We start from the raw sequence: 17,861 nt of genomic DNA, 5'->3' as shown, positions 1-17,861 counted from the left end.
TAAGGACTGAGGTCAGTCTCTCCTCTGGGCAATGTCTGGTTGTCAGAAAGAGGATTGGGCAGTTGCCCTGGGTTGTTGGAGGAGGGCATTGCATAATCCTTGAGAATACCCCAGGCACGTCCAGACTATGTCAGTGCCCAGAGTGGTGCCCTGATGGCCTGAGAAGGCTCTGAAGGGCTGGGTCCAGGGGCTTGTGGTCAGTGTCCCAAAGTCCAGATGGCAGCAAGTCCACAGTTCTGTAGCCCAGGAGTTGGATCCTTTTGGCCAACACTGAAAACCTGAGTAGTCCTTGACATCTACTGGAGCTCAGCAAGGGCATCTTTTGAGGGCTCTTTGTTGGTAGGAGTCATCCCAGGTAGGAAGTAAAGTCTCTGAGTAGCTTGGAACAATGGTTTTCTTCTGTGAAAAAGCCTTTGTGGTTGTGGTTGAGAAGAAATGGACCAGGAGGTGTCCCTGGGTGGGAAAAGGAACCCCAAGGTTCAAGGGAAGTAGTGGGAAAAGAGACCCCAAGGTTCAAGGGAAGAAGTGGGAAAAGTGTTGTGATGAGACAAGGGGAGGTGACTCCTGCTGTCTCCTGAAAGCTGGTCACATCCCATGTGAGGTGCTATGACCAGTCCTGGCTTCCTGAGCATGAAAAAGAAATCCATTTAATAAATCCAGAACATTCCAGGACCAAAAATGTTCTAAAGCAGCTGGGGGACCTTTTCTAGAGAAGAGGATGGCAGAGCTGAGAAGGATGGATAGGGGTGTGCCACCAGTGTTTGCAAATCCCAGATGGTCAGGGATGAAGATAAGGGAGCCCTGCTGTTCGCAGCATTGCACATGTGCAGGGCAAGAGAGCAAGGGCACAAGTGAAGAGAGATTTAACTCCATAGGCAAAGAAACCAAAAATCGTTCATCATGAGGGTGGCCACAGAGGGGAAGAGGTTTTAGAGTGGAAGAGGTCGTGGAGTCTCAATCCTTGGAGATCCAAATCTGACCTGTCTATAGTGCTGAAAATGTTCTGTTGGTCTTGCTTGACCAGGGCAGTTGAAGCACCTGCGCTCCACAGCTCCTGCACATGAGGTTGATGTTGTTTCTCTTTTGGCTGGGAGGCTTCAGGAGTCCTGGCCAGGAATAGAGTTTGTTAAGTGTGCACTGGTGTGGAGTGACTTTTCCATTTTTGTTCCAAGGAGTGAATTGATATGTCAAACACTTGGGTGGAGCAAGTTTGCAGGGCCTGTGACATGTTCCGGAAGGTGTCCCTTCCTGTGTTCCCTATGACATAATTTGTTATTAGTTGTTTTGACATATATGTAAGGAAAAGTGTTGTTGCCCTGTTCCACATGCTCCCAGTGGCTTGTTCAGCCCTAGAATGTGATGGGTGCAGAGGTGAGAGCATTTAACAAAAAAAAAAAAAACAAAAAAAAAAAAACCCCCCCCAAAAAACAACAAAAAAAGAGGCTTCCCAGGTTTAAAGCAGGAAAACTTTATTGATATGAAAGAATGAAGAGGCAGGAGAAAGAAGTGGAAATAATATGTTATGAGGTGACAGCATGGTGACCATCAGCTGATTTGATTTGCTTTGCTTTCAGGAGCTTTTGCCAGAGGCCAGAGCTAGTGGTGACGGGAGTGGGGCTGGGGGTCCTCAGCAGATGTAGCCACCCCTTCTGCCATAGCAGCCCAGGCCTGCCAGCCCAGAGCCAAATCCATGGCCATAGCCAAGGCCAAATCCACCAAATCCACCAGAGATGGGCTGTCCCTGCACACTGAGCTCAGCGCCCACGGCAGCGGAGGAGGTGGATCCGACAGCGGTGCTCTGGGGGAAGGAGGTCATGATGGGTCCTGGCAGGGTGACCAGCACAGGGGCAGGGTCGATGATGACGCGGGAATCCTGGCATTGCAGGGCACAGGGCTGGTTGCAGCTGTTGGCCAGCGGGGTGGGTCCGCAGGGTCGGCAGATGTTGTTGCAGGCCATGGGTGTGGTGTGGAGGGTGCCTGGAAGAGAGAAGGGTGAGGAAAGGTGTGGGGTGTTGAGGAGCCATGATGCAGGAGGGCAAGTGAATGTGGAGGCTGTAGTGGGGCTGTGGGAAGGTGTGAGGGCTGCTGAGGCTGGGCTGAGCATGCTGAAGGAGAGGGTCAGGGGGGCATGGGGGCAGGGGCAAGAGCATCAGGGTCTTGAGGCTCACCTGGTAGTCTGCAGCAGGAGAAGGCGTGGGGAGAAGTGTGTGATGAAGAGAGGCTCTGGACTGGCTTTTATGCTGGATCTGGATGGGCGGGACAGTCTTGTCCTATGGCCTTAGGGTGTTTTGAGGTAGCAGCTCTTGCCTTGCTCAGCCTGGTGAGTCATGACCTGGGCAGTGTTTTTCTTCATGTAATTCTGCAGTTTCATGTCCTGCTCTTCAGTCTGTGTCCATCTGACCTTGGCGGCAGCTTTAGGGTGAGAGTTGGTATTTGGGTAGTTTTGATTGTTCCCTGCATGCCAGGGAGGGCTGAATGAACAACCAGAGCCCTGGAGATTTGCAATGTCATCAGTGATGTAATTTTGTGGTACTCATCTGCTGTGTTTTTTGGCTGCCTTGTGATGACTGGGACTCTGTTTTGTGCCACTGGATTTCCATCAGTCATTGTGTTGCACCCAAGAATGCTGAGGAAGCTGCTGATGTCCTGGGGAGGTCATTCTGCAATAACTTGGCAGGATTCCAGTGTCTTTGAGCACTTCCTAATGAATGAAAGAGAGCTCCTGGCCTTGTGTCTAGAAGGGTGAGGAAAGGTGTGGGGTGTTGAGGAGCCATGATGCAGGAGGGCAAGTGAATGTGGAGGCTGTAGTGGGGCTGTGGGAAGGTGTGAGGGCTGCTGAGGCTGGGGCTGAGCATGCTGGAGGAGAGGGGCAGGGGGGCATGGAGGCAGGGGCAAGAGCATCAGGGTCTTGAGGCTCACCTGGTAGTCTGCAGCAGGAGAAGGCGTGGGGAGAAGTGTGTGATGAAGAGAGGCTCTGGACTGGCTTTTATGCTGGATCTGGATGGGCGGGACAGTCTTGTCCTATGGCCTTGGGGTGTTTTGAGGTAGCAGCTCTTGCCTTGCTCAGCCTGGTGAGTCATGAGCTGGGCAGTGTTTTTCTTCATGTAATTCTGCAGTTTCATGTCCTGCTCTTCAGTCTGTGTCCATCTGACCTTGGCGGCAGCTTTAGGGTGAGAGTTGGTATTTGGGTAGTTTTGATTGTTCCCTGCATGCCAGGGAGGGCTGAATGAACAACCAGAGCCCTGGAGATTTGCAATGTCATCAGTGATGTCATTTTGTGGTACTCATCTGCTGTGTTTTGTGGCTGCCTTGTGATGACTGGGACTCTGTTTTGTGCCACTGGATTTCCATCAGTCATTGTGTTGCACCCAAGAATGCTGAGGAAGCTGCTGATGTCCTGGGGAGGTCATTCTGCAATAACTTGGCAGGATTCCAGTGCCTTTGTGCACTTCCTAATGAATGAAAGAGAGCTCCTGGCCTTGTGTCTTGAATGGGATCAAGGGAGAGGATCCGGCAAAGCAGAGGCTGTTCAGGCTGAACTTGTTCCATTTGTCAGGTCCATTTGGATTTCTGCAATCTACCCAACAGCATACGCTGTCATTTAAAGTATATTTCTTGACCTCATTCATGAATCTTATAAACAAACTACAAGCCCATGTTTGCCCAGGCTGGTCTGTGATGTCAATGCTTTTATTCCGCATTCAAGGCACAAGGTTTCATAATTTAAAACCTCCAAGTCTTAATATTTTTTTCCTGTTAACAAAAGCTAATTGTCACTAATGGATGATGAGTGACCTCCTCCTCCTTCCTCCTATGTCAGGGTGCTGGCAGTCCTATGTGGAATTCTGCCATTCCAAGCCATTTTCCAGAGGTCTTGTCCATCTGACTTTGACAACAATATTTAAATGCAGGTATTAGAGGTTAAATGCTGGTGTTGATAGCCTTGTCGGGCAATGTGAAGGTGTGACCCAAGCCACCTCATCAGCGAGGTTGCCCCAGGGCACTCATGTTCTGTTTTTTGTGGGTAGATTGTGAAGATGGGTCCCAGACCATCACGGCTCTGTCAGGCTGGTCTGGGCTTTGCAGGAACGCTGCTTGTGAGGGTGTGCTCCTTTCATCCCATTGTTTCCATCCCCACCCTCTTGCCATTTCTCCAGGTGTTTTTCTATCCCAGACCTTTCCCATTGCAGATGGGAAACCAATCCTGTTGTTTAGGGACGATCCCATGCTGCCCTAAGTCTTCTGTTGGTCCATCCGTAGCGCTTGTCTCTTCAAGGTCACACTGTGGGGTCACAGTGCTGGGCTCTACCTGACACATGGAAAGTAAAAATGGTGAAGGATAAGGAGAACAAGACATGTGAGGAGAACAATTCCTCAACATTGATCAATCCACTCTTTGGGCAAGTACATTTGCTGCAAAAAAACTCCAGCAGTTCCAAAGACAGGATTAGGAAAAGAAATAAAAGCACATTGAGGGCAGTGCCCATCCTTTCAGCCACCACTGGCTGGACTCCACAGTGGAACACACACATGGATGTGGTTGATCAAGAGCAACTCGGGGAGATCAAGACAATGATGGAAATGGGGCACCCTTAAAGTGAGATTAAACAAGGGACATGGAATTTCAGGGAGGAGACAAAATGAAAACAGAGGTGTTGTCAATATGCCATGGCATGACCTAGTGTTAAATCCCCAGTTCTCCAAAGCTTCTGCTGAATCCTCTGCGTGTCCTGACACTTGCTATTAACAAGAAGATATTGGTCATTAATTTTCTCAACGAAGGTTATGCCAAGGACAGATGGACACAGCCACAAGGGAAAGAACACGGAATTGCAGAGTTGCAGGAAAGAAAACATTCCCCTACTTGTGACTCATCAGGCTGGGCCAGCCAAGAGCTGCTACCTCCAAAATGCCCCAAGGCCATGGGACAATGCTGTCACGCCCCACCACGAACAGAATAAAAGCTGGCCTAGAGTCTCTCTACCTCACACACTTCTCCTGACTCCTTCTGCTCCTGAAGACAACCAGGTGAGTCTCACACCCCTGACCCTCCTGCTCCTGCATCCCTAGCCCCTCTCCTCCAGCACGCTCAGCCACAGCCTCAGCAGACCTCATGCCTCCCCACAGCCCCACAACAGCCTCCACACTCCCTCGCCCTCATTCATCAGGGCCCCTATCCCCCCCCACACCCCTGCCCTGCCTCCCCCCCCTCTCTTCCAGGCACCCTCCACACCACACCCATGGCCTGCAACAACATCTGCCATCCCTGCGGACCCACCCCGCTGGCCAACAGCTGCAACGAGCCCTGTGCCCTGCAATGCCAGGATTCCCGTGTTGTTATCCAGCCTTCTCCTGTGCTGGTCACCCTGCCAGGACCCATCATGACCTCCTTCCCCCAGAGCACCGCTGTCGGATCCACCTCCTCGGCTGCTGTGGGCGCTGAGCTCAGTGTGCAGGGACAGGCCATCTCTGGTGGATTTGGTGACTTTGGCCTTGGCTATGGCCGTGGATTTGGCTATGGTCTGGGAGGCCTGGGCTGCTATTTCAGAAGGGGCGGCTACATCTGCTGAGGGCCCTCAGCACCACTCCTGCCACCAACCACCCACTCCCTGGATCTCATCTCAGGCATTGAGGATGCATCTCTTGCCTAAGGGGCTGTACTCTCAAATGGACTCAGCACTTCCAGCTCCTGCTCTCGGGGCACCAAGCAAGGCAACAGCCAGGGGGCCATCTCAGGCTGCCTGCAAACATGGCCCATCTGCCTCCTACTCGTCTCATCTTCCTGCTCCCTGCTCTCTACTCTCTACTTTGGCTCTGTCCAATCCCCTCTGCTGCAAACCCCTTCTTCCAGGTCAGAAATCATCGGGCAGCTCTGCCTGGCTGCTCCAAATGTGGGGCAGGAAATCCTTGATGCTCTGGCCAAATATACTGCAAGCAGAGAACCTTGGCTTTTGGTCATCCTGATTGCACCTCAGCCCAATTCCCTTCCACTGGCTGCTCCTGCTTTTTCACTATTTCGTCTCAATAAAATTTTTCTTGCATCACAATTTCAGCTGTTTTCTAAATGGATTCATAATAAACTGGATGTGAAACCTGTTTCCCTTGTGCTGCACCACAGGAGAGCAGGAATCTGGAGTCCAAGTGTCTTTAGGAGAAGTTTAGATTGGATATTAAGGAATCTTCCTTCATGGAGAGGGTTGTCAGTGATGTCACAGACTGCACAGTGTAACTGTGGAGTCATCATCTCTGCAGGCATTTAATATCCCTGGAGAGGTGTCACTTGGGGACATGGGTTAGTGGTGGCCTTGGCAGCTGAGGGAATGGTTATACTTTGTATTTAAAATTTAGCTCTTCTGCAACAAAAATATTTTTAAGATGTGATCATTCAGTGCCCGATTTTGTAGCCCTGCTTTAACCGTTGTACTCAATGTCAAGAGGCTTTTCCATCAGAACTGACTCCATGTGTGTTGGTGGCACCTGTACAACAGAGCAGAGGCAGAAGGGGAGCAGAAGAAGGGGAGGGGTGAGCCAAGCCTTTGGGGTCTTGAGTTGTGGCAAGTGCTGAGGAGTAAGGACAGTTGTGTTGTAGGATTTCCCTTGAGGAAATGGTGCTTGGCCGAGCTCTGTGTCTGCCCTGTGGTAATGACTCAGCCTGGGCATGAGGAGAGAGCAGTGGCTGCTGTTGGACACAACCCTTTTGTGAAGCCTTTGAGGCTCCTTCCGCTTCCATGATCCCAGAGAAATTGAGCAAATCCAGGCTGCCTGAGAGGGCAGTGAGTGTCCTGAGAGTGGCTGTGGGGCTGGGCTCAGAAGCTGGGCATCAGTGGCCCAAAATTCAAATTGAGGCAAGTCTCAAGGGAAGTAGGTCAAGAGTGGTATCCAAGGGGCCAACCCTGTTCAACATCGTTAAAAATAGCATGGGCAATAGGATTGTTGTCCCCTCAGCAAGCTGGCACCTGATGGAATGGCTGAGGCACCATTTGGCTGTGCCATCACTCAGAGGGAGTTGGAGATGAGGGTTAAAGGCATCTCCTGAAGTTCAAGCAAGGGAAATGTGAAGTTCTGCATCTGGGCAGGAATGGCAGTGGGCCCCAGGTCATGCTGGGGTCTGAGAGGCTGGGTAGGAGCTTTTCAGAGCAGGACCCTGTGGTGCTGCTGGAGAACAAAGGGACTGGAAAATCTCAATGCTTTCCTCCCTGGAAAAGGCATCACACCACAGGGTCGGCAGAGGTTGTTGCAGGCCATGGGTGTGGTGTGGGGGGTGCCTGGAACAGAGGAGGTGAGGCAGGGAAGGGGTATGGGCGTGTGAGGGGTGGTGATGCAGGAGGATGCGGGAATGTGGAGGCTGTTGTGGGTTATGGGGTGGTGTGAGGTCTGCTGAGGCTACAGCTGAGTGTGCTGGAAGAGAGGGGCCAGGGGTGCAGGAGGGTCTGGGAGGGGATTGAGACTTACCTGGTTGTCAGCAGGAGCAGAAGGAGTCAGGAGAAGTGTGTGAGGGAGAGAGGCTCTGGACTGGCTTTTATGCTGGTTCTGGAGAGGTGGGACAGCCTTGTCCTATGGCCTTGGGGCATTTTTCAAGCAGCAGGTCTTGCCTGGCTCAGACTGGTAACTCATGAGTGGTGGAGTGTTTTCCTTCATGCAATTCCATGTCTTCCTCTTGAGGCTGTGCACATCTGACCTTGGCAGCAGCTTTAATAATTTGGTACTTGGGTCGATTTTGTTGTTCCATATGTGTCAGGGATGGCTGAATAAACAAACAAGGTCTTGTGATTTCCAATGTCATCAGTGATGTCATTTTGTGACACTCATGTGCTGTGTTTTGCCGGTGCCTTGTGAAGACTGGGACTCTGTTCTGTGCCGCTGGATGTCCATCAGTCATTGTGTTGCACACAGGAGTGCTGAGGGTGCTAATGATGTCCTGAGGAGGTCATTCTGCTGTAGCTTGGCAAGATCTCAATGCCTGGGAGCGGTTCCTGATGGATGAAAAGGAGTTCCTGGCCTTGTGTCTTGAATGGGATCAAGAGAGAGCACATTTAAAATTAGAGGAAGTTCAGGCCAAACCTAATCCAGTATTACGGTCCATTTGGATTTCTGAAATTTATATGCCAATGTACTCTGCCATTTAAGCTGTATTCCTTTATGTTGTTATGAAATCCAGTAAAGAAACAACAAACTGGCCTTGATCCACTTTTTCCCAGGTTGTCTCTGACATCAATTAGCTTATTCCTCATTGAAGCCACAAGTTTCATAACACGTAAGCTGTAATTGTTAACATTGTGTTCCTGTAAGCAAATAATTACTAATGGAGCCTCAGTGAGCTCCTCTGTCCTTCCTTGACCTGGTAGGTCTGTGCCTTTGTGGAATTGTGTAATTCCATATGCTGCTCCTGAGGCCCTGTCCACCCATGTTGGCAGCTTTTAATTGTGACTGCCAAGAGGTCAAAATTTTCTGTTGATGATTTGTGTCAGGGAGAGCTGAAGATGTGACCCAAGCTTTGGAGAGGTGTGGTGTCATCACTGTGGTCACCTCATGGTCCTCGTGTACCAGAGTTTGTGGGTGCCTTCTGAAAAATTCCCCCAATTTCTCACAGTTATGATTGGCTGCTCTGAGACTGGCAGCTGTTCCAAGGAGCAGGTGTTGCAACTTCCATTGTCTTCCATCCCTCCATGCATTTATCCCCCATTGGCAAAGGCTGACCTCAGACCTCACTTTCAATTGGAACATGCTTAGTGGGTGCTTGGATGATAGTCTAACCTCAAAGGTTTTGATAATTTCAGTCATCCCTTGGGCTGAGTGCCAAAGGCTGAGGCCACTTGTGATTGTTGGAAGGAGGATTTGGATGTGGCCCAGAGTTGTTGGAGACAAGCATTGCATGAGCCTCAACAACCCAGGCGAGTCCAGCTGGTGTCCGTGCCCAGCGTAGTGGACAGAGAAAGGTCTGAAGGGCTGGGGCCTGTGACTTGTGGTCAGTGTCCCAAAGTCCAGATTGCAGCTTGTCCTCCATGCTGATCCCTGCCCCCACACTGAAAACTTGCTGCCTTCTGGACATGTGCTGGGTTTCTAGCAAGTTCAGCTGCTAAGTGTTTTTTCACCTGAAGATTCATGCCAGGTAGGGAGAAATATCTGAGTGTCACTCAGAACAATTATTTTCATGTCTGAAAACACCTTTGAAGTGAAGAATTTCTCATTTTGTGGGTGGTCACAGAGTAGAAAATATGTTGGACTGTTGGTCCTGGGAGAGCCAGTACTGAAGTGCCCATAGTGCTGGGAATCCTGCGCATGTTGGTCTTGCTGGAACAGGGAAGTTGAAGCACTCGCACTCCAGATTTCCTGCCCAAGTGAAGAATTTGGGGACTCTTATTGCTGGAGGGGTTCAAGAATCCTGGTGGGGAAGAGAGTTTGCCAAGTGTGTTCTGAGAGGGATTGACCAGAGCAGCGCTGTACCCAGGAGAGCATGGATGTGTCCAAGACTTTGGTCTATCAGGTGATGGTTTTGTGTCATATTCTGGAAGGTGTCCCCTCCTGTGCTTCCTATGCCAGATGTTTTTATTAGTTGTTGTGACATATTTGTGAATGACGGTGTTGTTGCACATACTCGAAAGGCTTGTTGAGGCTTGGAATGTGCATGGTAAGGCTGTGAGACCTCTGGAATTACAGAAGAACAGGAGGCGTATGAGGCTTTGATGCAGGACAACTTTATTGAGGCACAGGAATGAAGAGACAGAAGAAAGGAGAAGTCAGGATCTGGTGAGAGGTAGAAGTAGGAAAACCACCAGCTATGGTGCTTTGCTTGTGGGACTGGTTGCCAGAGGCCAGAGCCGGTGGTGTCAGGGGTGGTGCTGAGATCCCTTAGAAGTTGTAGCCATAGCTCCTTCTGCCATAGCAGCCCAGGCCGTAGCCATAGCCCTGCCTGTAGCCAAAACCACAGCCATAGCCAAATCCATGGCCATAGCCAAGGCCAAATCCCCCAAATCCACAGGCACAGGAATGAAGAGACAGAAGAAATGAGAATTCGGGATCTGGTGAGAGGTAGAAGTAGGAAAACCACCAGCTATGGTGCTTTGCTTGCGGGACTGGTTGCCAGAGGCCAGAGCTGGTGGTGTCAGGGGTGGTGCTGAGATCCCTTAGAAGTTGTAGCCATAGCTCCTTCTGCCATAGCAGCCCAGGCCGTAGCCATAGCCCTGCCTGTAGCCAAAACCACAGCCATAGCCAAATCCATGGCCATAGCCAAGGCCAAATCCCCCAAATCCACCAGAGATGGGCTGTCCCTGCACACTGAGCTCAGTGCCCACGGCAGCAGAGGAGGTGGATCCGACGGCGGTGCTCTGAGGGAAGGAGGTCATGATGGGTCCTGGCAGGGTGACCAGCACAGGGGCAGGGTCGATGATGACGCGGGAATCCTGGCATTGCAGGGCACAGGGCTCATTGCAGCTGTTGGCCAGCGGGGTGGGTCCGCAGGGACGGCAGCGGTCGTAGCAAGCCATGGGTGAGGTGTGGAGGGTGCCTGGAAGAGAGGAGGTGAGGCAGGGAAGGGGTTATGGGGATGTGAGGGGTGGTGATGCAGAAGGTTTAGGGAGTGTGGAAGCTTTTGTGGGCCTATGGGGCAGAGTGAGGACTGCTGAGGCTGTGGCTGAGTGTGCTGGAAGAGAGGGACCGGGGTGAAGGAGCAGGAGGGTCCGGGAGGGGATTGAGACTTACCTGGTTGTCAGCAGGAGGAGGAGTCAGGAGAAGCGTGTGAGGGAGAGAGGCTCTGGGCTGGCTTTTATGCTGGCTCGGGATGGGTGGGACTGCCTTATCCCATGGCCTTGGGGCATTTTGCAGGCAGCATCTCTTTGCTGTCCCTGCCTGGTGATTCATGAGGTGGGGAGTGTTTTCCTTCATGCCATTCTGCTATTCCATGTCCTACTCTTGAGGCTCTGTCCATCTGACCTTGGCTGCAGCTTTAATCATTTGGTATTTGGGTTGATTCAATTGTTCCATATGTGTCAGGGATGGCTGAATAAACAATCAGTAGACTTGTGATTTGCAATGTCATCAGTGATGTCGTTTTGTGGCATTCATGTGCTGTGTTTTGCTGGTGCCTTGTGAAGACTGGGACTCTGTTCTGTGCCGCTGGATGTCCATCAGTCGTTCTGTTGCATCCAGGAATGCTGAGGGTGCTAATGATGTCCTGAGGCGGTCATTCTCCTATAGCTTGGCAGGATCTCAAAGCCTGGGATCTCTTCCTGACCCATGAAAGAGAGCTCCCGTTCCTTGAATTGAATCAAGAGAGAGCATATTTAAAATTAGAGGAAGTTAGCCTGAAAATATTCCAGAATTATGGTCCATTTGGATTTCTCAAATTTCTATGACAATGTACTCTGCCATTTAAACTGTAGGCGGTGCTCTGAGGGAAGGAGGTCATGATGGGTCCTGGCAGGGTGACCAGCACAGGGGCAGGGTCGATGATGACGCGGGAATCCTGGCATTGCAGGGCACAGGGCTCATTGCAGCTGTTGGCCAGCGGGGTGGGTCCGCAGGGACGGCAGCGGTCGTAGCAAGCCATGGGTGAGGTGTGGAGGGTGCCTGGAAGAGAGGAGGTGAGGCAGGGAAGGGGTTATGGGGATGTGAGGGGTGGTGATGCAGAAGGTTTAGGGAGTGTGGAAGCTTTTGTGGGCCTATGGGGCAGCGTGAGGACTGCTGAGTCTGTGGCTGAGTGTGCTGGAAGAGAGGGACCGGGGTGAAGGAGCAGGAGGGTCCGGGAGGGGATTGAGACTTACCTGGTTGTCAGCAGGAGCAAGTCCAGCTGGTGTCCATGCCCAACGTAGTGGACTGCAAAAGGTCTGAAGGGCTGGGACCTGTGTCTTGTGGTCATTGTCCCAAAGTCCAGATGGCAGCAAGTCCCCAGTGCTGTAGCCCAGGAGTGGCATCCACTGGGCCAACACTGAAAACTTGATGAATTCTGGACATCTGCTGGACTTCTAGCAAGGGCAGCTGCCAAGTGTTTTTGCGTGTGAGGACTCATGCCAGATAGGAAGAAATATCTGGGTGCCACTTGGAATTATTGTTTTAATCTCTGAAAACACTTTTCAGAGTGTTTCTGGGTTAGAAGGAATGTGGCATGACCTGTCCCTGTATCATGTTGGGAAAGGGCACCCCCAGTCTCCAGATCAGGACTGGGGAGAATGGTTGTGATGAGGCAGGAAGATGATGTGATGAGGAGACTCTTGGTGTCTTCTGAGCACTGATGATGTCCCATGTGAGGTGTTGTGTGCAATTCTAGTCTCCCCAATGTGAACATGAAGTCATCTTAGTGAATTAATTAACAGCGACCATTTCAGAAACTCCAAGATTCTGGAGGTGCTGGGGAATCATTCCTGGATGAGAAGTGGAGAGAGCTGGGACTCCCAAGTGACGAGGGTGGACAGGGGGTTGTCATCAGAGTGCACAAATCCCGGATGGCAGGGAATGAAGGTGAACGAGCCTGGCTGTTCTCAGCCGTGCACATGTGCAGGACAAGAGGTCAAAGGCCAAGGGAAAACAGATGGAATTCAATTACTAAAGAAGTGAAGAATTTCTCATTGTGAGGGTGGTCACAGAGGTGTGGTGTCATCACTGTGGTCACCTCATGGCCCTCGTGTGTCGTGCTTTGTGGGTGCCTTCTGAAAAATTACTCCCAATTTCTCACAGTTAAGATTGGCTTCTCTGAGGTTGGCAGCTGTGCCAAGGAGGAGGTGTTGCATCTTCCATTGCCTCCCATCCCGCCACAAATTTCTCCCAGTTGGCTAAGGCTGACCTCAGACCTCACTTTCAATTTGAACATGTTCAGTGGCTACTTGGATGATAGTCTAGCCTCAGAACCAGGAGAACATGGATGTGTCCAAGACTTTGGTCTATTAGGTGATGGGTTTGTGTCATATTCTGGAAGGTGTCCCCTCCTGTGCTTCCTATGGCAGATGTTTTTATTAGTTGTTGTGACATATTTGTGAGGGAGTGTGTTGGGGCATATAGCCCAAAAGCCTGTTGAGGCTTGGAATGTGCATGGTAAGGCTGTGAGACCACTGGAATTACAGAAGGGCAGGAGGCGTATGAGGCTGTGATGCAGGACAACTTTATTGAGGCACAGGAATGAAGAGGCAGAAGAAAGGAGAAGTTGGGATCTGGTGAGAGGTACAAGTAGGAAAATGACCAGCCATGGTGCTTTGCTTGCAGGAGCTGATGCCAGAGGCCAGAGCTGGTGGTGTCAGGGGTGGTGCTGAGATCCCTCAGCAGTTGTAGCCATAGCTCCTTCTGCCATAGCAGCCCAGGCCATAGCCATAGCCCTGCCTGTAGCCAAAACCACAGCCATAGCCAAATCCACGGCCATAGCCAAGGCCAAAGCCACCAAATCCACCAGAGATGGGCTGTCCCTGCACACTGAGCTCAGTGCCCACAGCAGCAGAGGAGGTGGATCCGACGGCGGTGCTCTGGGGGAAGGAGGTCATGATGGGTCCTGGCAGGGTGACCAGCACAGGGGCAGGGTCGATGATGACGCGGGAATCCTGGCATTGCAGGGCACAGGGCTCATTGCAGCTGTTGGCCAGCGGAGTGGTTCTGCAGGGTCGGCAGTGGTCGAGCTGTGCCAAGGAGGAGGTGTTGCATCTTCCATTGCCTCCCATCCCGCCACAAATTTCTCCCAGTTGGCAAAGGTTGACCTCAGACCTCACTTTCAATTTGAACATGTTCAGCTGCTACTTGGATGATAGTCTAGCCTCAGAGATTTTGAAATTTTAACTTATCCCTTGAGCTGAGTGCCAAAGGCTGAGGCCACTTGTGATTGTCTGAATGAGGATTTGGAGGTTGCCCAGGGTTGTTGGACACAAGCATTGCATGAGCCTCAAGAACCTAGGCAAGTCTCGCTGGTGTCCATGCCCAACGAAGTGGACTGCAAAAGGTCTGAAGGGCTGGGGCCTATGGCTTGTGGTCAGTGTCCCAAAGTCCAGATGGCAGCAAGTTCCCAGTGCTGTAGCCCAGGAGTGGCATCCACTGGGCCAACACTGAAAACTTGATGAATTCTGGACATCTGCTGGACTTCTAGCAAGTACAGCTGACAAGTGTTTTTTCATGTGAGGATTCATGCCAGATAGGAAGAAATACCTGGGTGTCACTTGGAATTATTGTTTTCCTTTCTGAAAATGCCTTTCAGAGTCATTCTGGGTTAGAAGGAATGGGACAGGAGATGTCCCTGTATCATTGTGGGTAAGGGCACCCCAATTCTCAGGATTTGCATTGCGGAGAATAGTTGTGATGAGGCAGGGAGATGATGTGATGAGAAGACTCTTGGTGTCTTCTGAGCACTGGTGAGGTCCCATGTGAGGTTTTGCGTGCAATTCCAGTCTCCCGAGTGTGAAATTGAAGCAATTTTAGTGAATAGTGACCATTTGAGAACCACCAAGATTCCAGAGTGTCTGGGGAATCATTCCTGGATGAGAAACTGAGAATGCTGGGACTCCCAGGGGATGAGGGTGGACAGGGTGGTGTCATCAGGGTGTGCAAATCCCTGATGGCAGAGAATGAAGCCTGGCTGTTCTCAGCAGGGCACACATGCAGAACAAGAGGTCAAGGGCAAAGGGAAAACAGATGGAATTCAATTACTAAAGAAGTCAAGAATGTGTCATTTTTAGGGGGGAGACAGTGTTGAAAAGGTGTTGGACTGTTGGCCCTGGGAGAGCCAGTACTGAACATTCCATAGTGCTGGGAATCCTGCTCATGTTGGTCTTGCTGGAACAGGGAAGTTGAGGCAGTTGCACTCCAGATTTCCTGGCCAAGTGGAGAATTTTGGGACTCTTATTGCTGGAGGGGTTCAAGAGTCCTGGTGGGGAAGAGAGTTTGCCAAGTGTGTTCTGACGGGGAGTGACTTGACCAGAGCTGTACCCAGGAGAGCATGGATGTGTCCATGACTTTGGTCTATCAGGTGATGGTTTTGTGTCATATTCTGGAAGGTGTCCCCTCCTGTGCTTCCTATGCCAGATGTTTTTATTAGTTGTTTTGACATATTTGTGAAGGAAGGTTGCCGGGGTCAGCTGTCAGTTGTCTCTGCCCCAGCACGGGAAAAAGTGGTTCTGGGCAGGCCGCGCTCTCGAAGAAGGAGTCTGGACTCTTGCTTTTGGTCTTCAGTTGCGTTTATTGTTCCTTATCTACAAAGTTTTTCTGTCTGTCCAGCCGAGGTCTGATCAGCAAGACAGCCAAGGGCACTCTCTCCCGCCCACGGGGCGGTTGTCTCTTTTATAGTGAAAACTACGTATAAGATATTTACCTTCAATTTCCAATACTTTTCGCCCTTGTTGTTGGCAAGTGCACCTTCACTATGAACCAATCCACACATGCCAACATCATTCTGAACATGGATGTGAAGGAGGAGAAAGAAGAAGGACAGGACACGCCCAAATCCCTCCATCTCAGAACCCTTGACCCCCATGTACAGAATTTCAAACCCCCGTGTACAACATGCAAAAACCCCCCTGTACAGTGCTCCAAAGTTTTTTCCTTCACCCTCTGCCACTTAAACTTTTGTGGCCTGTAATTCTTCATATAAGGTTGGCAATTTGCTCCATGAATTAAGATCGAATTTCCAGGTGTCTTTGGCTTCCTGCCAGGGTCTCCGAGCCCCTGCCAGGGCTTTGAGACATCCAGGGCATCCAGAGAGATGTCCTGGATCTTATCTACAGAGTTTTTCTGTCTGTCCAGCCGAGGTCTGATCAGCAAGACAGCCAAGGGCACTCTCTCCCGCCCACGGGGCGGTTGTCTCTTTTATAGTGAAAACTACGTATAAGATATTTACCTTCAATTTCCAATACTTTTCGCCCTTGTTGTTGGCAAGTGCACCTTCACTATGAACCAATCCACACATGCCAACATCATTCTGAACATGGATGTGAAGGAGGAGAAAGAAGAAGGACAGGACACGCCCAAATCCCTCCATCTCAGAACCCTTGACCCCCATGTACAGAATTTCAAACCCCCGTGTACAACATGCAAAAACCCCCCTGTACAGTGCTCCAAAGTTTTTTCCTTCACCCTCTGCCACTTAAACTTTTGTGGCCTGTAATTCTTCATATAAGGTTGGCAATTTGCTCCATGAGTTAAGATCGAATTTCCAGGTGTCTTTGGCTTCCTGCCAGGGTCTCCGAGCCCCTGCCAAGGCTTTGAGACATCCAGGGCATCCAGAGAGAAGCTCTGGGTTCCGACAGAAGGTGTTGTTGCACGTAGCCCAAAAGCCTGTTGAGGCGTGCAATGTGCATGGTAAGGCTGTGAGACCACTGGAATTACAGAAGAGCAGGAGGCGTATGAGGCTTTGTTGCAGGACAACTTTATTGAGGCACAGGAATGATGAGACAGAAGAAAGGAGAAGTTGGGATCTGGTGAGAGGTACAAGAAAGAAAATGACCAGCAAAGGTGCTTTGCTTGCAGGAGCTGTTGTCAGAGGCCCAGGCTGGTGGTGTCAGGAGTGGTGCTGAGATCCCTTAGCAGTTGTAGCCATAGCTCCTTCTGCCATAGCAGCCCAGGCCATAGCCATAGCCTTGCCCGTAGCCGAAACCACAGCCATAGCCAAATCCACGGCCATAGCCAAGGCCGTAGCCAAGGCCGTAGCCAAGGCCAAAGCCACCAAATCCACCAGAGATGGGCTGTCCCTGGGCACTGAGCTCAGTGCCCACGGCAGCGGGGGAGGTGGATCCGACGGCGGTGCTCTGGGGGAAGGAGGTCATGATGGGTCCTGGCAGGGTGACCAGCACAGGGGCAGGGTCGATGATGACGCGGGAATCCTGGCATTGCAGGGCACAGGGCTCATTGCAGCTGTTGGCCAGCGGGGTGGGTCTGCAGGGTCGGCAGAGGCTGTTGCTGGCCATGGGTGTGGTGAGGGGGGTGCCTGGAACAGAGGAGGTGAGGCAGGGAAGAGGTGTGGAGTGTGAGGGGTGGTGATGCAGGAGGGTGAGGGAGTGTGGAGGCTGTTGTGGGCTATGGGGTGGTGTGAGGGCTGCTGAGGCTACAGCTGAGTGTGCTGGAAGAGAGGGGCAGGAGGGTCTGGGAGGGGATTGAGACTTACCTGGTTGTCAGCAGGAGCAGAAGGAGTCAGGAGAAGTGTGTGAGGGAGAGAGGCTCTGGACTGGCTTTTATGCTGGTTCTGGAGGGGGGGACAGCCTTGTTCTATGGCCTTGGGGCATTTTTCAGGCAGCAGGTCTTGCCTGGCTCAGCCTGGTAAGTCATGAGTGGTGGAGTGTTTTCCTTCATGCAATTCCATGTCCTCATTTTGAGGCTGTGCCCATCTGACCTTGGCAGCAGCTTTAATAATTTCGTATTTGGGTCGATTTTGTTGTTCCATATGTGTCAGGGATGGCTGAATAAACAAATAAGGTCTTGTGACTTCCAATGTCATCAGTGATGTCATTTTGTGACACTCATGTGCTGTGTTTTGCCGGTGCCTTGTGAAGACTGGGACTCTGTTCTGTGCCGCTGGATGTCCATCAGTCATTGTGTTGCACCCAGGAATGCTGAGGGTGCTAATGATGTCCTGAGGAGGTCATTCTGCTGTAGCTTGGCAAGATCTCAATGCCTGGGAGCGGTTCCTGATGGATGAAAGAGAGTTCCTGGCCATGTGTCTGGAATGGGATCAAGAGAGAGGACATTTAAAATTAGAGGAAGTTCAGGCCAAACCTAATCCAGTATTACGGTCCATTTGGATTTCTGAAATTTATATGCCAATGTACTCTGCCATTTAAACTGTATTCCTTGATGTTGTTAAGAAATCCAGTAAAGAAACAACAAACTGGCCTTGATCCTCTTTTTCCCAGGTTGTCTCAGACATCAATTAGCTTATTCCTCATTGAAGCCACAAGTTTCATAAC

The 17,861-nt window shown here is 51.0% G+C and overlaps 4 protein-coding genes across 4 annotated transcripts; 1 reads left to right on the top strand and 3 right to left on the bottom strand.

Annotated features, from left to right (window-relative positions):
* Positions 1–1,627: 1,627 nt before the first annotated feature.
* On the bottom strand, positions 1,628–1,957 carry LOC120503102 (feather beta keratin-like). The gene has a single exon (XM_039711264.1). The coding sequence runs from the start codon at positions 1,955–1,957 to the stop codon at positions 1,628–1,630; it is 330 nt and encodes a 109-aa protein (XP_039567198.1).
* Positions 1,958–4,329: 2,372 nt separating this feature from the next.
* On the top strand, positions 4,330–5,570 carry LOC120503097 (feather keratin 2-like). The gene is made up of 2 exons (XM_039711260.1): positions 4,330–4,357; positions 5,221–5,570. The coding sequence occupies exons 1-2, from the start codon at positions 4,330–4,332 to the stop codon at positions 5,568–5,570; spliced, it is 378 nt and encodes a 125-aa protein (XP_039567194.1).
* Positions 5,571–9,849: 4,279 nt separating this feature from the next.
* Positions 9,850–10,484, bottom strand: LOC120503103 (feather beta keratin-like). Its single transcript, XM_039711266.1, has 2 exons — positions 10,207–10,484; positions 9,850–9,961 (listed from the first exon to the last, which is right to left on the bottom strand). The coding sequence occupies exons 1-2, from the start codon at positions 10,482–10,484 to the stop codon at positions 9,850–9,852; spliced, it is 390 nt and encodes a 129-aa protein (XP_039567200.1).
* Positions 10,485–16,481: 5,997 nt separating this feature from the next.
* Positions 16,482–16,865, bottom strand: LOC120503106 (feather beta keratin-like). The gene has a single exon (XM_039711269.1). The coding sequence runs from the start codon at positions 16,863–16,865 to the stop codon at positions 16,482–16,484; it is 384 nt and encodes a 127-aa protein (XP_039567203.1).
* Between the last annotated feature and the right edge of the window lie 996 nt (positions 16,866–17,861).

This window comes from Passer montanus, unplaced genomic scaffold (assembly GCF_014805655.1).
Source record: "Passer montanus isolate IOZ18808 unplaced genomic scaffold, ASM1480565v1 scaffold246, whole genome shotgun sequence".
Taxonomy (NCBI): Eukaryota; Metazoa; Chordata; class Aves; order Passeriformes; family Passeridae; genus Passer; species Passer montanus.
Note: the sequence above shows the minus strand (reverse complement) of the source record. Positions and strands in the feature narration are given on the sequence as shown.

Bases quoted from the DNA above. Each gene is read 5' to 3' on its own strand.
- LOC120503102 (XM_039711264.1), bottom strand. From the start codon at position 1,957: ATGGCCTGCAACAACATCTGCCGACCCTGCGGACCCACCCCGCTGGCC.
- LOC120503097 (XM_039711260.1), top strand. From the start codon at position 4,330: ATGGTGAAGGATAAGGAGAACAAGACAT. The intron at 4,358-5,220 runs GTGAGGAGAACA...CCTCTCTTCCAG, and splicing joins GGATAAGGAGAACAAGACAT to GCACCCTCCACACCACACCC.
- LOC120503103 (XM_039711266.1), bottom strand. From the start codon at position 10,484: ATGGCTTGCTACGACCGCTGCCGTCCCTGCGGACCCACCCCGCTGGCC. The intron at 9,962-10,206 runs TGGCTGTGGTTT...ATTTGGGGGATT, and splicing joins TATGGCCATGGATTTGGCTA to TGGCCTTGGCTATGGCCATG.
- LOC120503106 (XM_039711269.1), bottom strand. From the start codon at position 16,865: ATGGCCAGCAACAGCCTCTGCCGACCCTGCAGACCCACCCCGCTGGCC.